We start from the raw sequence: 12,894 nt of genomic DNA on the forward strand, positions 1-12,894 counted from the left end.
ATAAAGATCTTGCTCCGCGTTCCTGAGTGGATAAGTGTGAGATGGCCTTTCTTGAGAAGCTGATACATGCTTACGTATTAGGCAAACGGATTCAAATATAAATAAGGAAGGAAGAGTTAATATTTTTAATTTTTTAAAAAGTCCTGGCAATGAGTTCGGCTGTTTAGTCCCAGCGAATATCGAACAGCTCTCTTCTGGAGCTTGAAAATGCGGTCATATCGAGTCGCACAACACGTACCCCAGAATGGAAGGGCATACCTGAGGTGCGACTCAAAAAGTGCATAATATACAGTTCTAGCCATATAAATATATTGTCCCCCTTTCTTGGCTTACAACTCATTATACAGTTTTACGGCTTTAACACCTTCCTAAGTTACTTATAAAAAGTAACTTATAAAACGTCTTTCTCAAATTTTTTAATATTCTAGACTTTTTTTAGAATGTTATTAGTTACCATAAAAGAAAATATATTTTTTGGAAACACAATGCCTATAAAACAACATTTCATATATTTTATTTTAGAATTTTATTTAAATAAACTTCTACATCATTTTTTTAAACAACCCCAATGCCATTTTCGGTTAATTTATTTATGAAATATTTATGTAAAACACCGAGAGGTTTAAAATTTTAATAACATTAATTAATAAATTCAATAAACGTTTTCAAAACAAACTAATTGGGCGCTAGCGCAATTTATCGATACGAAATTGGAAATAAATTAAAATTTACACGACCAATTTTACAGTAGCTATGCGGAAAATAAAGTATGCACACTGAATAGCTATTAATTTATAATTTTTTGAAACTTGTATGAGAAATTAACTTGAAATCAGTAATAATTAGTGGGAATCTTTAGAACAATTTTGTTTCTCTGGAAATGGACAATTCTATTTCCAAAAATTATTATAGAATATAAATAGAATTTGAATCCCAGGAAGAAATAATATACATTTTTGTAAAAAAAGCTCCATCCCTTATATTAAATCTTCTTTTTTCTCTTTTTCAGATAAAAAAATCCATCATGAAGGACTGGAGAATATTTGAACCGGATCATCTCCACAACTAACAACACTATGACAGACATTTTCTCATTAACCACGGACCTCTACCAAAACGACACTATTAACGACACTTTAGACATCATAGACATCACCCCCAACAGAACCATGTCAGTAGAAAAAACCTGGCTCCACCCCTGGACATTCCTGGTGGCCCTAAAAACCACCGTCATGGCACTGATAATCATAGCAGCCTTATTCGGGAACCTCCTGGTCATAGTTTCGGTCATGAGGCATAGAAAACTCAGAGTTATCACAAATTACTTCGTTGTGAGTCTAGCTCTGGCAGATATGCTCGTGGCTATATGGGCGATGTGCTTCAATTTTAGTGTTGAAGTTACCGGAGGATACTGGATCTTCGGATACTTCATGTGTGATGTCTGGAATTCTCTAGATGTATATTTTTCAACAGCTTCGATTCTACATTTATGCTGTATAAGTGTTGATCGATATTACGCTATAGTCCAGCCTCTGGACTACCCACTGATCATGACAAATGGCAGATTGATCGTTATGCTGGCTATAGTTTGGTGTAGTCCAGCCTTAATGTCCTTTTTACCGATTTTTATGGGCTGGTACACAACGGTGGAGCACACGGCGTTCAGGAAAAAGAACCCGGACGTATGTTTGTTCGTTGTGAACAGGACTTACTCGGTGATATCGTCCAGTGTGAGCTTCTGGGTGCCGGGAATGGTGATGATACTGATGTATTACCGGATTTATGTGGAGGCAGATAGACAAGAAAGAATGTTGTACAGGTAAGGAGTAGTTGTTTAGTTAGATTTGTGTTTTGTTGATTGACAAAAACTAGAAAGAGATTTTTCTTGAAGAAATTTATAGTGATTATACGGGGCGGTAAAAAAATAGTGTGTCTACAGGGTGGTCTGAACTGTATTCCGAAAACTTCCGCAACATATTTTGCAGATAGAAATAAGTAAAGATGTTCGTATAAATGTATGTCCTAAAATGCTTAGTTTCGGAGACACAGGGTGTAGAAGTTTTATTTTTATTTCGATTTTTTCCAAATAATTTTTTTTGACATCAATGTTCATCTAAATATTGACGTTACTTCAGAAATTATTTGGAAAAAATCAAAATAAAAATGAAAATTCTCACCCTGTATGTCCAAAACTAAGCCATTTTAATTTTTAATACATATATTTATACAAACTTTCTTACTTATTTTTATCTGCAGAATATGCTGCCGAAGTATCCGGAATACAGTTCGAACCACCCTGTATATCAAGTTTTGACTAAAATAGTATTGCTTCTTCTATGTACGTCCAAGCTTAGCGTATAGAAAGATAGTGAAGAACAATTTTACGATGTTAAATATTCAGTTAATAATCCAGAAGTTCTACTTTCTATCGATCTATCAAACTGTAGAAAGCCTCAACGGGCCAAAGAGAATTTTACATTCGAAAATCTTATTACGAATTTCATATACAAACAGGAAAACGTTGGGAAAACAGAAGAGTATCTACATAGCTCCTCTGCATTTTCCGATAACAATAAAGAAAATGTATTGTTTCGTATTTTCCGGCTTTGCTCTTTGCGAATTTACACAGAGCCAGCTACTGAAAAATAAATAGGAGAATCACAAAAAATGTACCTTTTCATGTTTTAAAAATATAGACGAGATATTTTAACTTTGAATATGATTTTTTTTTCTATTAATATTATACTTTTAGTTGTATTGAAATGGATGTAGGGGGTTTGAGGAAGACCCTGTATAAGTTTGATACGTGAATTGGACAATGCGAATTGGATTTTCAAGTGAGTGAAATGTTTATTAAGTCTCGGGTTATCGATCTAGCCTGGGGGCCTTTATAGCGTCCAATATTTGGCCGCGGGTCAGAGAAACCATCCCCATGCGAAATAAAATCAGCCAGCGATAAATTTAGTACCTATATCTTTGGCCAAAATAAACCTAACGTGGTCTAAATATAGATGGAAGGAGTTATACAGGATGTCAAGAAAATTGTGTACAGATAAAAATAAAATGAAAAGTTCCTATGAACATATATGCCCTAAAATGCTTCGCGAAGAAGTTACAGCACTTGAAAGGCTAAAAAAATAATAAAATAATATATTTTGTGTATTTTTTCCATAGCAACTGTTAAAATTACTTTATATCTATCAAAAATACTAGATAAAATAGTACTTTAACCGCAAAGGTAGATTAAATGATACTTTAACAGCGAGGATAGGTTAAAAACTTTATTTCTTCTCGCACGTTTTTAATTGCTTCCATTTTTGAAAATTTTTGTATTCCTTTTCATAAGTTATTCGGGATTTAAATGGGAGTAGTTTGGATATGGCGTTTGTCGCCTCAGCCTGAATATCTGTTGATAATTTACTTATTTCGTTTTGAGCCATTTCTGGCTTCAATTCAATCAGCAATCGACACGAAAGAGAATTAAATAAAAAATCGGTAAAAAAACTTTTAAGTTAAACGGTTTTATCTTATGTGCACTGAAAACTAGAAAATAATAATAACAATTATTTATTTTGAACTTCTAGTTCAGAAATATTTTAGTACTAGGCAGAATAGCTTTTAGGCATATTAGACTAAAATAAAAACGTGGGGCCCATTAACTATTGCTGTAATACTTTCTTCTATACTAAGTGTGGATTGCATCGACTTACTATAATCGTAACTGGAGATTTTGACAATCAATAACCAGCCGTGGCGGCTTCACCAGCGAACGCCGAGCTCATGATCTACCAAAGTATAAAGATATGCTTTGCCATAGGTAGGATTTCAGAGGGGCCCCACGTTTTTATTTTAGTCTAATATGCCTAAAAGCTATTCTGCCTAGTACTAAAATATTTCTGAACTAGAAGTTCAAAATACCTAATTGTTATTATAATTTTCTAGTTTTCAGTGCACATAAGATAAAACCGTTTAACTTAAAAGTTTTTTTACCGATTTTTTATTTTCTAGTTTTTAGTATTTAACGGAAATGCCTACCGAATATTTCTCATTCTATTTAATTCATTTAGTGCATCATTATTACATGGTTTTTACCTGATAATTTATTACAATCTAATTCCTCAATACATAGCGCTTCCAGAGACTTGACTCGACTTAGAGCCACGTATGCTTGCCCTTCCTCAAACAATTTGAGCCCAAATACACTACTGCATGGTCGACTGTGCTGCCCTGCATTTTATGGACGGTGGATGCCCATGACAAAATTAAGGGTAACATCCTTCTTTCAGCTGTACCATAATTGAATTTTGCTGGAAACTCCAGCAAAAGTCACATACGCCAAAGTCAATCCAAACTGATGGTACATCTATTTCGTACATTTGAGTTCGACGGAACTGAGGCCAAACAATTTCTGTAATGTGGCCTATAGCACCATTTACCAATCCTTTTGTAACGTCAATGTTGGACCGCAACATTACTTTTGCTCCTACAAATATTTCACGTACTGATGGTAAGCCTCCAGTCTTATTTATATCTGTTGGTATTATATTTGCTAAATTTAAATTATCTGTATTTCGTGTGGCGTCAATTAGTTGGTCCTGTGCTTTAATGGTATAAATTCGAGATCCCTTATTCCGGAACAGATTTAAAACAGCAGCGTTGTGATTGTTTACTTGCTGATTAGTGGGGTATACCCTTAACACTTTGTCTGTTGCAAACTCATCACTTGGGTTTTGAAGTTCCCACGAGTAATGGACATTTTAACGGTCGATCCCCCAGAGGTTCAGGTTTAATTTTCACTTTCTTTTGCACGTTTCGTTCTATACTTTTCTTTCGCCTTTTCGAGCCTTCTTTTTCGTTGTGTAGCAGTTTCGTTTTTATTTTTGTTTGTTTTTTTATTTATTGTTTCCATGTTGTTCCCACGAGTAATGGACATTTTAACGGTCGACCCCCCCCCCATATTCCAGTAGAGGGGCAAGGCTATAATATACAACAAGAGGCGCCCAATCTTGAGGGAAAAACGCTTTCGACATTACATTTTTAGCCACTCTAATGCCATACAGTCCTCAGCACGTTTTAACCTATTACCTTAACTTGGGTGGTAAAGCTACCGCTAACTACGTAGGTACATCTAATCACCTATTTTTTTTTATCTGTCCTTCTAACGTCACACAATCTTGGACACAACTGTTCTGGACACGACTACTCATGCCCTCACCTAATACGCCATTTTGTAACGACGTCCATCTTGGATTTTAAATTTTGTCATAATCACAGTATTCTACTAGTGTAGCCCTTTCATTTGATACCCATATTGAGGGGGTTGTGGAAAAATATGGAATCCGCCATTTTGTACCGGCGGCCATCTTAGATTTACAATGTTATTGATATTACTATATTGTATTGTCATCGGAACTAAAGGTGTGTACCAAATCAAATACCAGATCAATCTGACAACAGGAAGGTACTTAAATTTCAATTTCGAATTTTGACCCAAACAATCAATAAATACCGTACGGGTCGAGCTAAATAAAACCGTTTAATAAAAATATTGACTTATATTTTTATAGAAACTTTTTGTTTTATTTTTATCTATAGGATAACCAGCTTAAGTTAGATACACTATTTTTTAACACCCTGTATATCTATCTCTTAAGCATGTCTACGGTTTTATCAGAAACAGTTTTTGTTTATTTTTCTTCGCGTCTGGTGAAAATTCAATCTATTTCGATAAAGACTATGCGAGCGTTTTTCTCGGGAAATTCCTCTAAAAGCGTCCGAAATGTCCGGTTTGCCTAGAAAAATAAAGAAAAATCGCGCTTTTCCGTCGACTTTAAACCCCTGCATGGTGAAAACGTCCGGAAAAGACAAGGGCTCGATTTAATTCCGGAAAATTCGGCAGAAGGAAAGTCTGCAAGCCAGGATTTCAGCTTGAAGAGTTCGAATTTTGTGGAAAACTAACTCCAAGTTAATTTTTAAATTTTTTCTTGGAAATTTTGAGTTCTTGAGCCTTGTATCGATATATTCTTATATTAATTTTCTTGGGACATTTAGGTTCCGGAAACAGAGTGTCTTTCCTTCTCCTTCTTCTTCTTTTAGAAGGCGTATCGCCTGTTTAGCTCCGGTTTCCTCCTCGTCTAAGCAACTCTTGCGAAGTTGACTGCCAACTGTCTTGCCAACGTTTAGGTGGTCGTCCAGTATGTAATTATTATGGCCATTCTGTCGGGGCCCATTCTATTGACATGCTGGTTCCATTCCCTTCTTCTCTGCCTTATCCATCTGACAACGTCGTTTGTTTGGCACTTTTCTCTTATGTCTACATTTCTCTGTCTGTCCCTCAATGTGTATCCAGTTATCATTCTTAAGGTCTTCATTTCAGTAGTTCGTAGGACTCTCTTTGTTACTGATGTTTCGGCTCTGGTTTCCGCACCATATGTCATCACTGGTCGTATGCAGGTTTTGTATATTTTTGACTTACATTCTGTACTGAAATGTTTGTTTTTCAATATGGGATATTTAAGATGTCCTGATATTGCGGCAGCTTTATTGGCTTGTTTCTTTACTTCTTCTTCCAGGAATCCTGAGCTTGTAATTTTGCATCCGAGGTACTCGAATGACATTATCTGATCAATAGTTTTGTTTTTTATTACCAATTTGCACCGTAGAGGCTCCTTTGTAATGGTCATGCATTTGGTCTTATTTGTGGAAATTTGCATGTTAAGTTTTTCTGCCTGTCAGTTAAAAGCTTGTAGCATTCTTTGGAGGTCGTCCTCTGACTCTGCAATAAGTACTGCGTCATCGGCATAGCATAATATGTTTACTTTATGCATTCCCATTCGATATCCTAATCCAGTATTCTTGACGGTTTTTATTACTTGATCCATGATTGTGTTGAATAACAGAGGGCTGAGACTGTCGCCTTGGCGAATACCAGTTGTAGTTTGAAGACTCTGCGTTAAGGTAAAGTTTGTTCTTATTTGGGTTGTTGTGTTTGTGTTTAAGTCCTTGATAAGTTCTGTGAGTTTTTTCGAGACATTACTGCTTTCCAAGATAGTGATGATGTCTTTTAGTTGGACTCTATCAAAGGCCTTCTTTATCAAGAGTGTCTTTCCCTATGGAATAACGTAAAAAAATACCGAGGATATCATTTAAAAATCAAAAGTGGTAGTCATTTCCGGTGAAACAGGAAGTGACCGAAAACAATTGAATACGTCAATCAATCCTTATTTATGTCATATACTAACATACCGAATCTCGTTTTTTTGCCTGAAAAAATAAAAAAGTTATAGGGGTGAGTCACTTTTAGTCACAACCCGGTATGTTAAAACACTACCTACGTTTTTTTTGCCACGCTATGCAAACAAAACGCTGGTTATTGGCCGGATTTACTCAATACACTCATTTTTTTCCAATTAAACATGGAAAAAGCGCTGTCCTAGTCGATACGAGTTTGTATCGATGATCTATTTGAACAAAAGGATTTCCAGCTTTTTTTAATCAAAACGAATCGGATATTTGCACATAGAATTTGCAACTAATTGTATTTTGTAGGTCTGTGTATATTGTGTTTAACTTTAGGAGGGATTTGGCAAAAATATTGGGGTAAATGGGGCCCAAGGTAGGGTCCAAACCGGCTGTTAATTGAATCTGTCAGGTCGCAGCTTAATTAACAAAACGCTGTTTAATTAAATGATGCATGGACGGTAACGATGTTGTAGTAGATTGGGGAATATCTCACGATAAACCATAACATTAAGGTTTGTCGGTGGATGAAAACTGTACACACTAAAATCTATTAAAAAATCATAAAATTTAACATTTTAACCAAAAGAATTTTAAGTATCTTCTATATTTATTTTTAGTTATTAAATAAGAGATTAATCTGATGAAACTAGCAAAATAAGGGAAAATTCTTTAAGAGTCTATTACGCTGTAGGTACTTTTCGGGTAAAACGGGTGTGTAGCCGAAGGAAATATATATTATTTTTTAGAAGACTTAGCCCGTCGTGTGAAGCCACACCCAAAATTCCAAACACACGTGCTTGGATTAAGGCTTGATTAAGGTTTGCAGAGCTTCAGCATTTATCATAAAATATCGAGCAATTTGTTACAAAACTATATAAATTATATATCACTGTATTCACAAAACTTCAATCTATTTCCGTAATGTTACGGAATTTTAAATTATGTCTTTATTTTCGAGAAAATTTAGTCCAAAGATAAGGAATATTTTGTTGATGTTTAACCATCAAAATCTTAAAAATAAAGAAGTTGTCTAAAAATGTGCTACAATACTGATATAGTATAATCCTTTATCTTTAATTTCCTTCTTCATTTATGTAAAAATACCTAGTCAGTTTTACATAAAACGCTAAATGCCGAACGCTAATTTTTCGGACTAATGAAAAATGTGCTACTATACTGATATAGTATAATCCTTTATCTTTAATTTCCTTCTTCATTTATGTAAAAATACCTAGTCAGTTTTACATAAAACGCTAAATGCCGAACGCTAATTTTTCGGACTAATGAAAAATGTGCTACAATACTGATATAGTATAATCCTTTATCTTTAATTTCCTTCTTCATTTGTGTAAAAATACCTAGTCAGTTTTACATAAAACGCTAAATGCCGAACGCTAATTTTTCGGACTAATGAAAAATGTGCTACAATACTGATATAGTATAATCCTTTATCTTTAATTTCCTTCTTCATTTATGTAAAAATACCTAGTCAGTTTTACATAAAACGCTAAATGCCGAACGCTAATTTTTCGGACTAATGAAAAATGTGCTACTATACTGATATAGTATAATCCTTTATCTTTAATTTCCTTCTTCATTTATGTAAAAATACCTATTCAGTTTTACATAAAACGCTAAATGCCGAACGCTAATTTTTCGGACTAATGAAAAATGTGCTACAATACTGATATAGTATAATCCTTTATCTTTAATTTCCTTCTTCATTTATGTAAAAATACCTATTCAGTTTTACATAAAACGCTAAATGCCGAACGCTAATTTTTCGGACTAATGAAAAATGTGCTACTATACTGATATAGTATAATCCTTTATCTTTAATTTCCTTCTTCATTTGTGTAAAAATACCTAGTCAGTTTTACATAAAACGCTAAATGCCGAACGCTAATTTTTCGGACTAATGAAAAATGTGCTACAATACTGATATAGTATAATCCTTTATCTTTAATTTCCTTCTTCATTTGTGTAAAAATACCTAGTCAGTTTTACATAAAACGCTAAATGCCGAACGCTAATTTTTCGGACTAATGAAAAATGTGCTACAATACTGATATAGTATAATCCTTTATCTTTAATTTCCTTCTTCATTTTGTGTAAAATACCTAGTCAGTTTTACATAAAACGCTAAATGCCGAACGCTAATTTTTCGGACTAATGAAAAATGTGCTACAATACTGATATAGTATAATCCTTTATCTTTAATTTCCTTCTTCATTTGTGTAAAAAATACCTAGTCAGTTTTACATAAAATGCTAAATGCCGAACGCTAATTTTTCGGACTAATGAAAAATGTGCTACAATACTGATATAGTATAATCCTTTATCTTTAATTTCCTTCTTCATTTATGTAAAAATACCTAGTCAGTTTTACATAAAACGCTAAATGGCGAACGCTAATTTTTCGGACTAATGAAAAATGTGCTACAATACTGATATAGTATAATCCTTTATCTTTAATTTCCTTCTTCATTTATGTAAAAATACCTAGTCAGTTTTACATAAAACGCTAAATGCCGAACGCTAATTTTTCGGACTAATGAAATGGAAACTTTAATTTTTTTTTATGGACTCTTAATATCTTTTTTAACTTTGTCCAAAACTGAAATAAGTAAACATTTATTTTTCTTATTTCGTCGATGCGAAATAAATAAATTTAAAAATGTTAATGAACTTCAAATAAAGAGTGTTTTCTATCCTGCTTTTTTAATCAAGTAAGAAAAAGAGAAGACTGTAAAGAGGATAGCTTTCAGGTGGCAAAGTCATTTAAAATACCTAATTAAAGGTCTCACCCTAAAACTTTCCATCGGTAAAACTTTTTTCGCAAAAATGTCCTTTAATTATAAATTGGTGTCCTTTTTTTTTCACTCTGAATTTTTAATTATTCTTGAACTAAACGAACAGGAAGCTTAAACGACTCTTTACCTTACTTTCTTAATGTCCTTAAGTTTGTTTTATATTTATTTCCGTTAGAGAAACTTCATAAAAAATTAAATTTAGAAAAGAAGATCAGCTTCTTTAAAGGTACGCTTTTTTCAGAAGAAAATATACAGGAAAAAAATACCATATGATCACAAGAACCAAAAAAATGTAAATATTTTTATTATCGAATTTTTATTTTATGTTTCATCCATCTTTCTAGGTTTTTATATTAAAAAATACATTGTAACTGAGCTGTTAAAAAATCATAAAAGACATTGAATAATATACATATAATCCATACGATCAAAAAAAAACAGCGTCAAAGACGAGTAGTGTATTATTTTTGTATTTTTTATACAAATAACCACTTTGTACAACTAAAAATGTCTTCCTCTCTGTTCTATACGCCCATCTGTTAATTTATGAACTTGGAAATTTGTATTAAGCATGCGGTTAAACTATAGGCAACACTCACCTTGTTTATAACATGGAAAACGGAGTTTCCACGTCAAACTTTCCAACGCTTATTAGATTATTTTTGTAACAATATGGGGTATTATTACGTTAGTTTGATGATGTAGTTAGTGGAAAGAAACAAAACGATGATAAAATTAGGTAAAAGGAAAGTTTAGATTGGAGATAGCATTTTATAACTTTCTAATATAATATAATAGTTTCGGAGATACAGCGTGTAGAAGTTTCATATTTTTATTTTGATTTTTGAAATAACAAATTTGAGAACTTTAATTTTTTATAATTAAGCATAAACTTTTTTTTCTGCGAAAAAATGATGATAAAACAGTTTTTGTTAAATATTTGGCACAAAAACATTTCAAATTTACGATTTCAGTGTAATAACTATTTAGTTAACATGTTTAATTTATGTCAATGATGACAGGTATTGATAATTTCGATTCCAAATATCTCGGGAACCATTACTCGTAGCGATTTTTACCAAGAGACCTTTTTTACATAAAAAACGTCGTAAATATATATTTTTTTAACTCAGTAGTTTTATACAGGTGCAGACGAAAAGTTATTAGTCTTCAAACTAGTTTAAGAATATATAGGTGGCGCCCTCTACAAGTAGGAATCATACTGACATCAAAATCAAATTTCTCATGTCGAAAAACTTCCGGACACCAATTTTCATCCAAATTTTGACGTTACTTCAGAAATTATTTGGAAAAAATCGAAATAAAAATAAAATTTCTACACCCTGTATCTCGTAAAACTAAGCATTTTAGGACATGCATTTATACGAACTTTTTTACTTATTTTTATCTGCAGAATATACTGCCGAAGTTTCCGGAATACAGTTTGGACCACCCTATACAGGGTTGTTCACCACATACGACACGGAGTATTGTAGCTAAACGATGAGATTTTTACAAATTGTAAGTTTTGGTTTCGATGAAGGACTATTAGAGGTACAATTTAAAAATAATTTTACAAGATACAGAGTGTCCCAAATAAGTAAAAAATATCAAAGTTGTATTTTTTTAAAGGGAACACCCTATATATTATTACATTTTTAGTTTCTACGATTAAAATAAAGGTAAATTTGATTAAGGTTTATTATACTTAAACCTTACCGTTTTTGAAATATTTTCAATTTTGTGAAATTGCAGTAAAAAATTTAAGGCTTCATTTCTCCAAGGGTATCAAAGTTTTTAATACTAAATATTTACTGAAGTTTATTTACTGATCAGTTATTGTGTTGCAATAATAAAAATAATACTACCTTATACAGAGTGTCTAAAAAATTATTTTAAATAATTATTAGCTTCAAACGGCAATAACTTGTTTAATTTAAATGGAACACCCTGTATATTTTACGAGATCAGATGCACAATTTAATTGTCTATCAAATTATATTATACCATTTTTACCTATCTCTTTAAGTTTCCGTAGAAAATGCATTTTCTTGTAATTTAGAACTTATTTATCAATATACCCATGGACTATTGACATTTTAGATTATTTTTAAAGATGTACCAAATTTTTAAAGAGTACAGATACTAATATTGTCGATATAATTCGTTTATTTCATTAAAAATAAAAAAAAAACTTTTTAAATATTTGTTAAAGAGGATCAATTAATATGATTTCAGTATTCAAACTACATTAACTGACTGTTTGCGTTGATTAATAATAATTGCTCCAAATACTAAAAAACTGAATTTTGTATGGGCATTAGACAGTGTGATAAAAAGTAACACCTTAAAAATGATATTTCATTTTTTAAAAAATGCTTATTTATAACAACAGAGGCTTTAATTTGATAACTTATTATTATATTGATTTCTGACTCAAATCCACATTTATTTATAATAATTTATTTACGAACACAATTAAGTATGTAATTAATTAGTATATGGGCGGAAATAATGGTGTTATATTTAATTAATGGTATACTCTTTTATAAAGATTTAAATAGTTTTCTTTTTGCATTATTAATGGTTAGTAATATTATCGTTTTGCTAAAACGATAATATTACTAGTCTGTACATTTTGTACATTTGTTGCTTTAAAAACAATCTAAAATGTCAATATTCCATGGATATATTGATAAATGAGGTCTAAATTATAAGAAAATCATTTTCTACAAAAACTTGAAGGGATAGGTAAAAATGGTATAATACAATTTGATAGACAATTTAATTGTGCATCTGATTCTCCTAAAATATACAGGGCATTTCATTTAAATTAAAG

General features: G+C 32.1%; 1 protein-coding gene across 1 annotated transcript in view; it reads left to right on the plus strand.

Annotated features, from left to right (window-relative positions):
- Nucleotides 1-1,076: 1,076 nt before the first annotated feature.
- The window catches only part of LOC115880525 (octopamine receptor beta-1R-like), an 83,531-nt gene continuing 71,713 nt past the window's right edge, over nt 1,077-12,894 (plus strand). The window contains exon 1 of the mRNA XM_030897742.1: nt 1,077-1,819. Coding sequence (XP_030753602.1) covers nt 1,077-1,819 — 743 coding nt within the window. The remainder of the gene's footprint in view (nt 1,820-12,894) is intronic.

This window comes from Sitophilus oryzae, unplaced genomic scaffold (assembly GCF_002938485.1).
Source record: "Sitophilus oryzae breed Bouriz unplaced genomic scaffold, Soryzae_2.0 scaffold_1625_pilon_pilon, whole genome shotgun sequence".
Lineage (NCBI taxonomy): Eukaryota > Metazoa > Arthropoda > Insecta > Coleoptera > Curculionidae > Sitophilus > Sitophilus oryzae.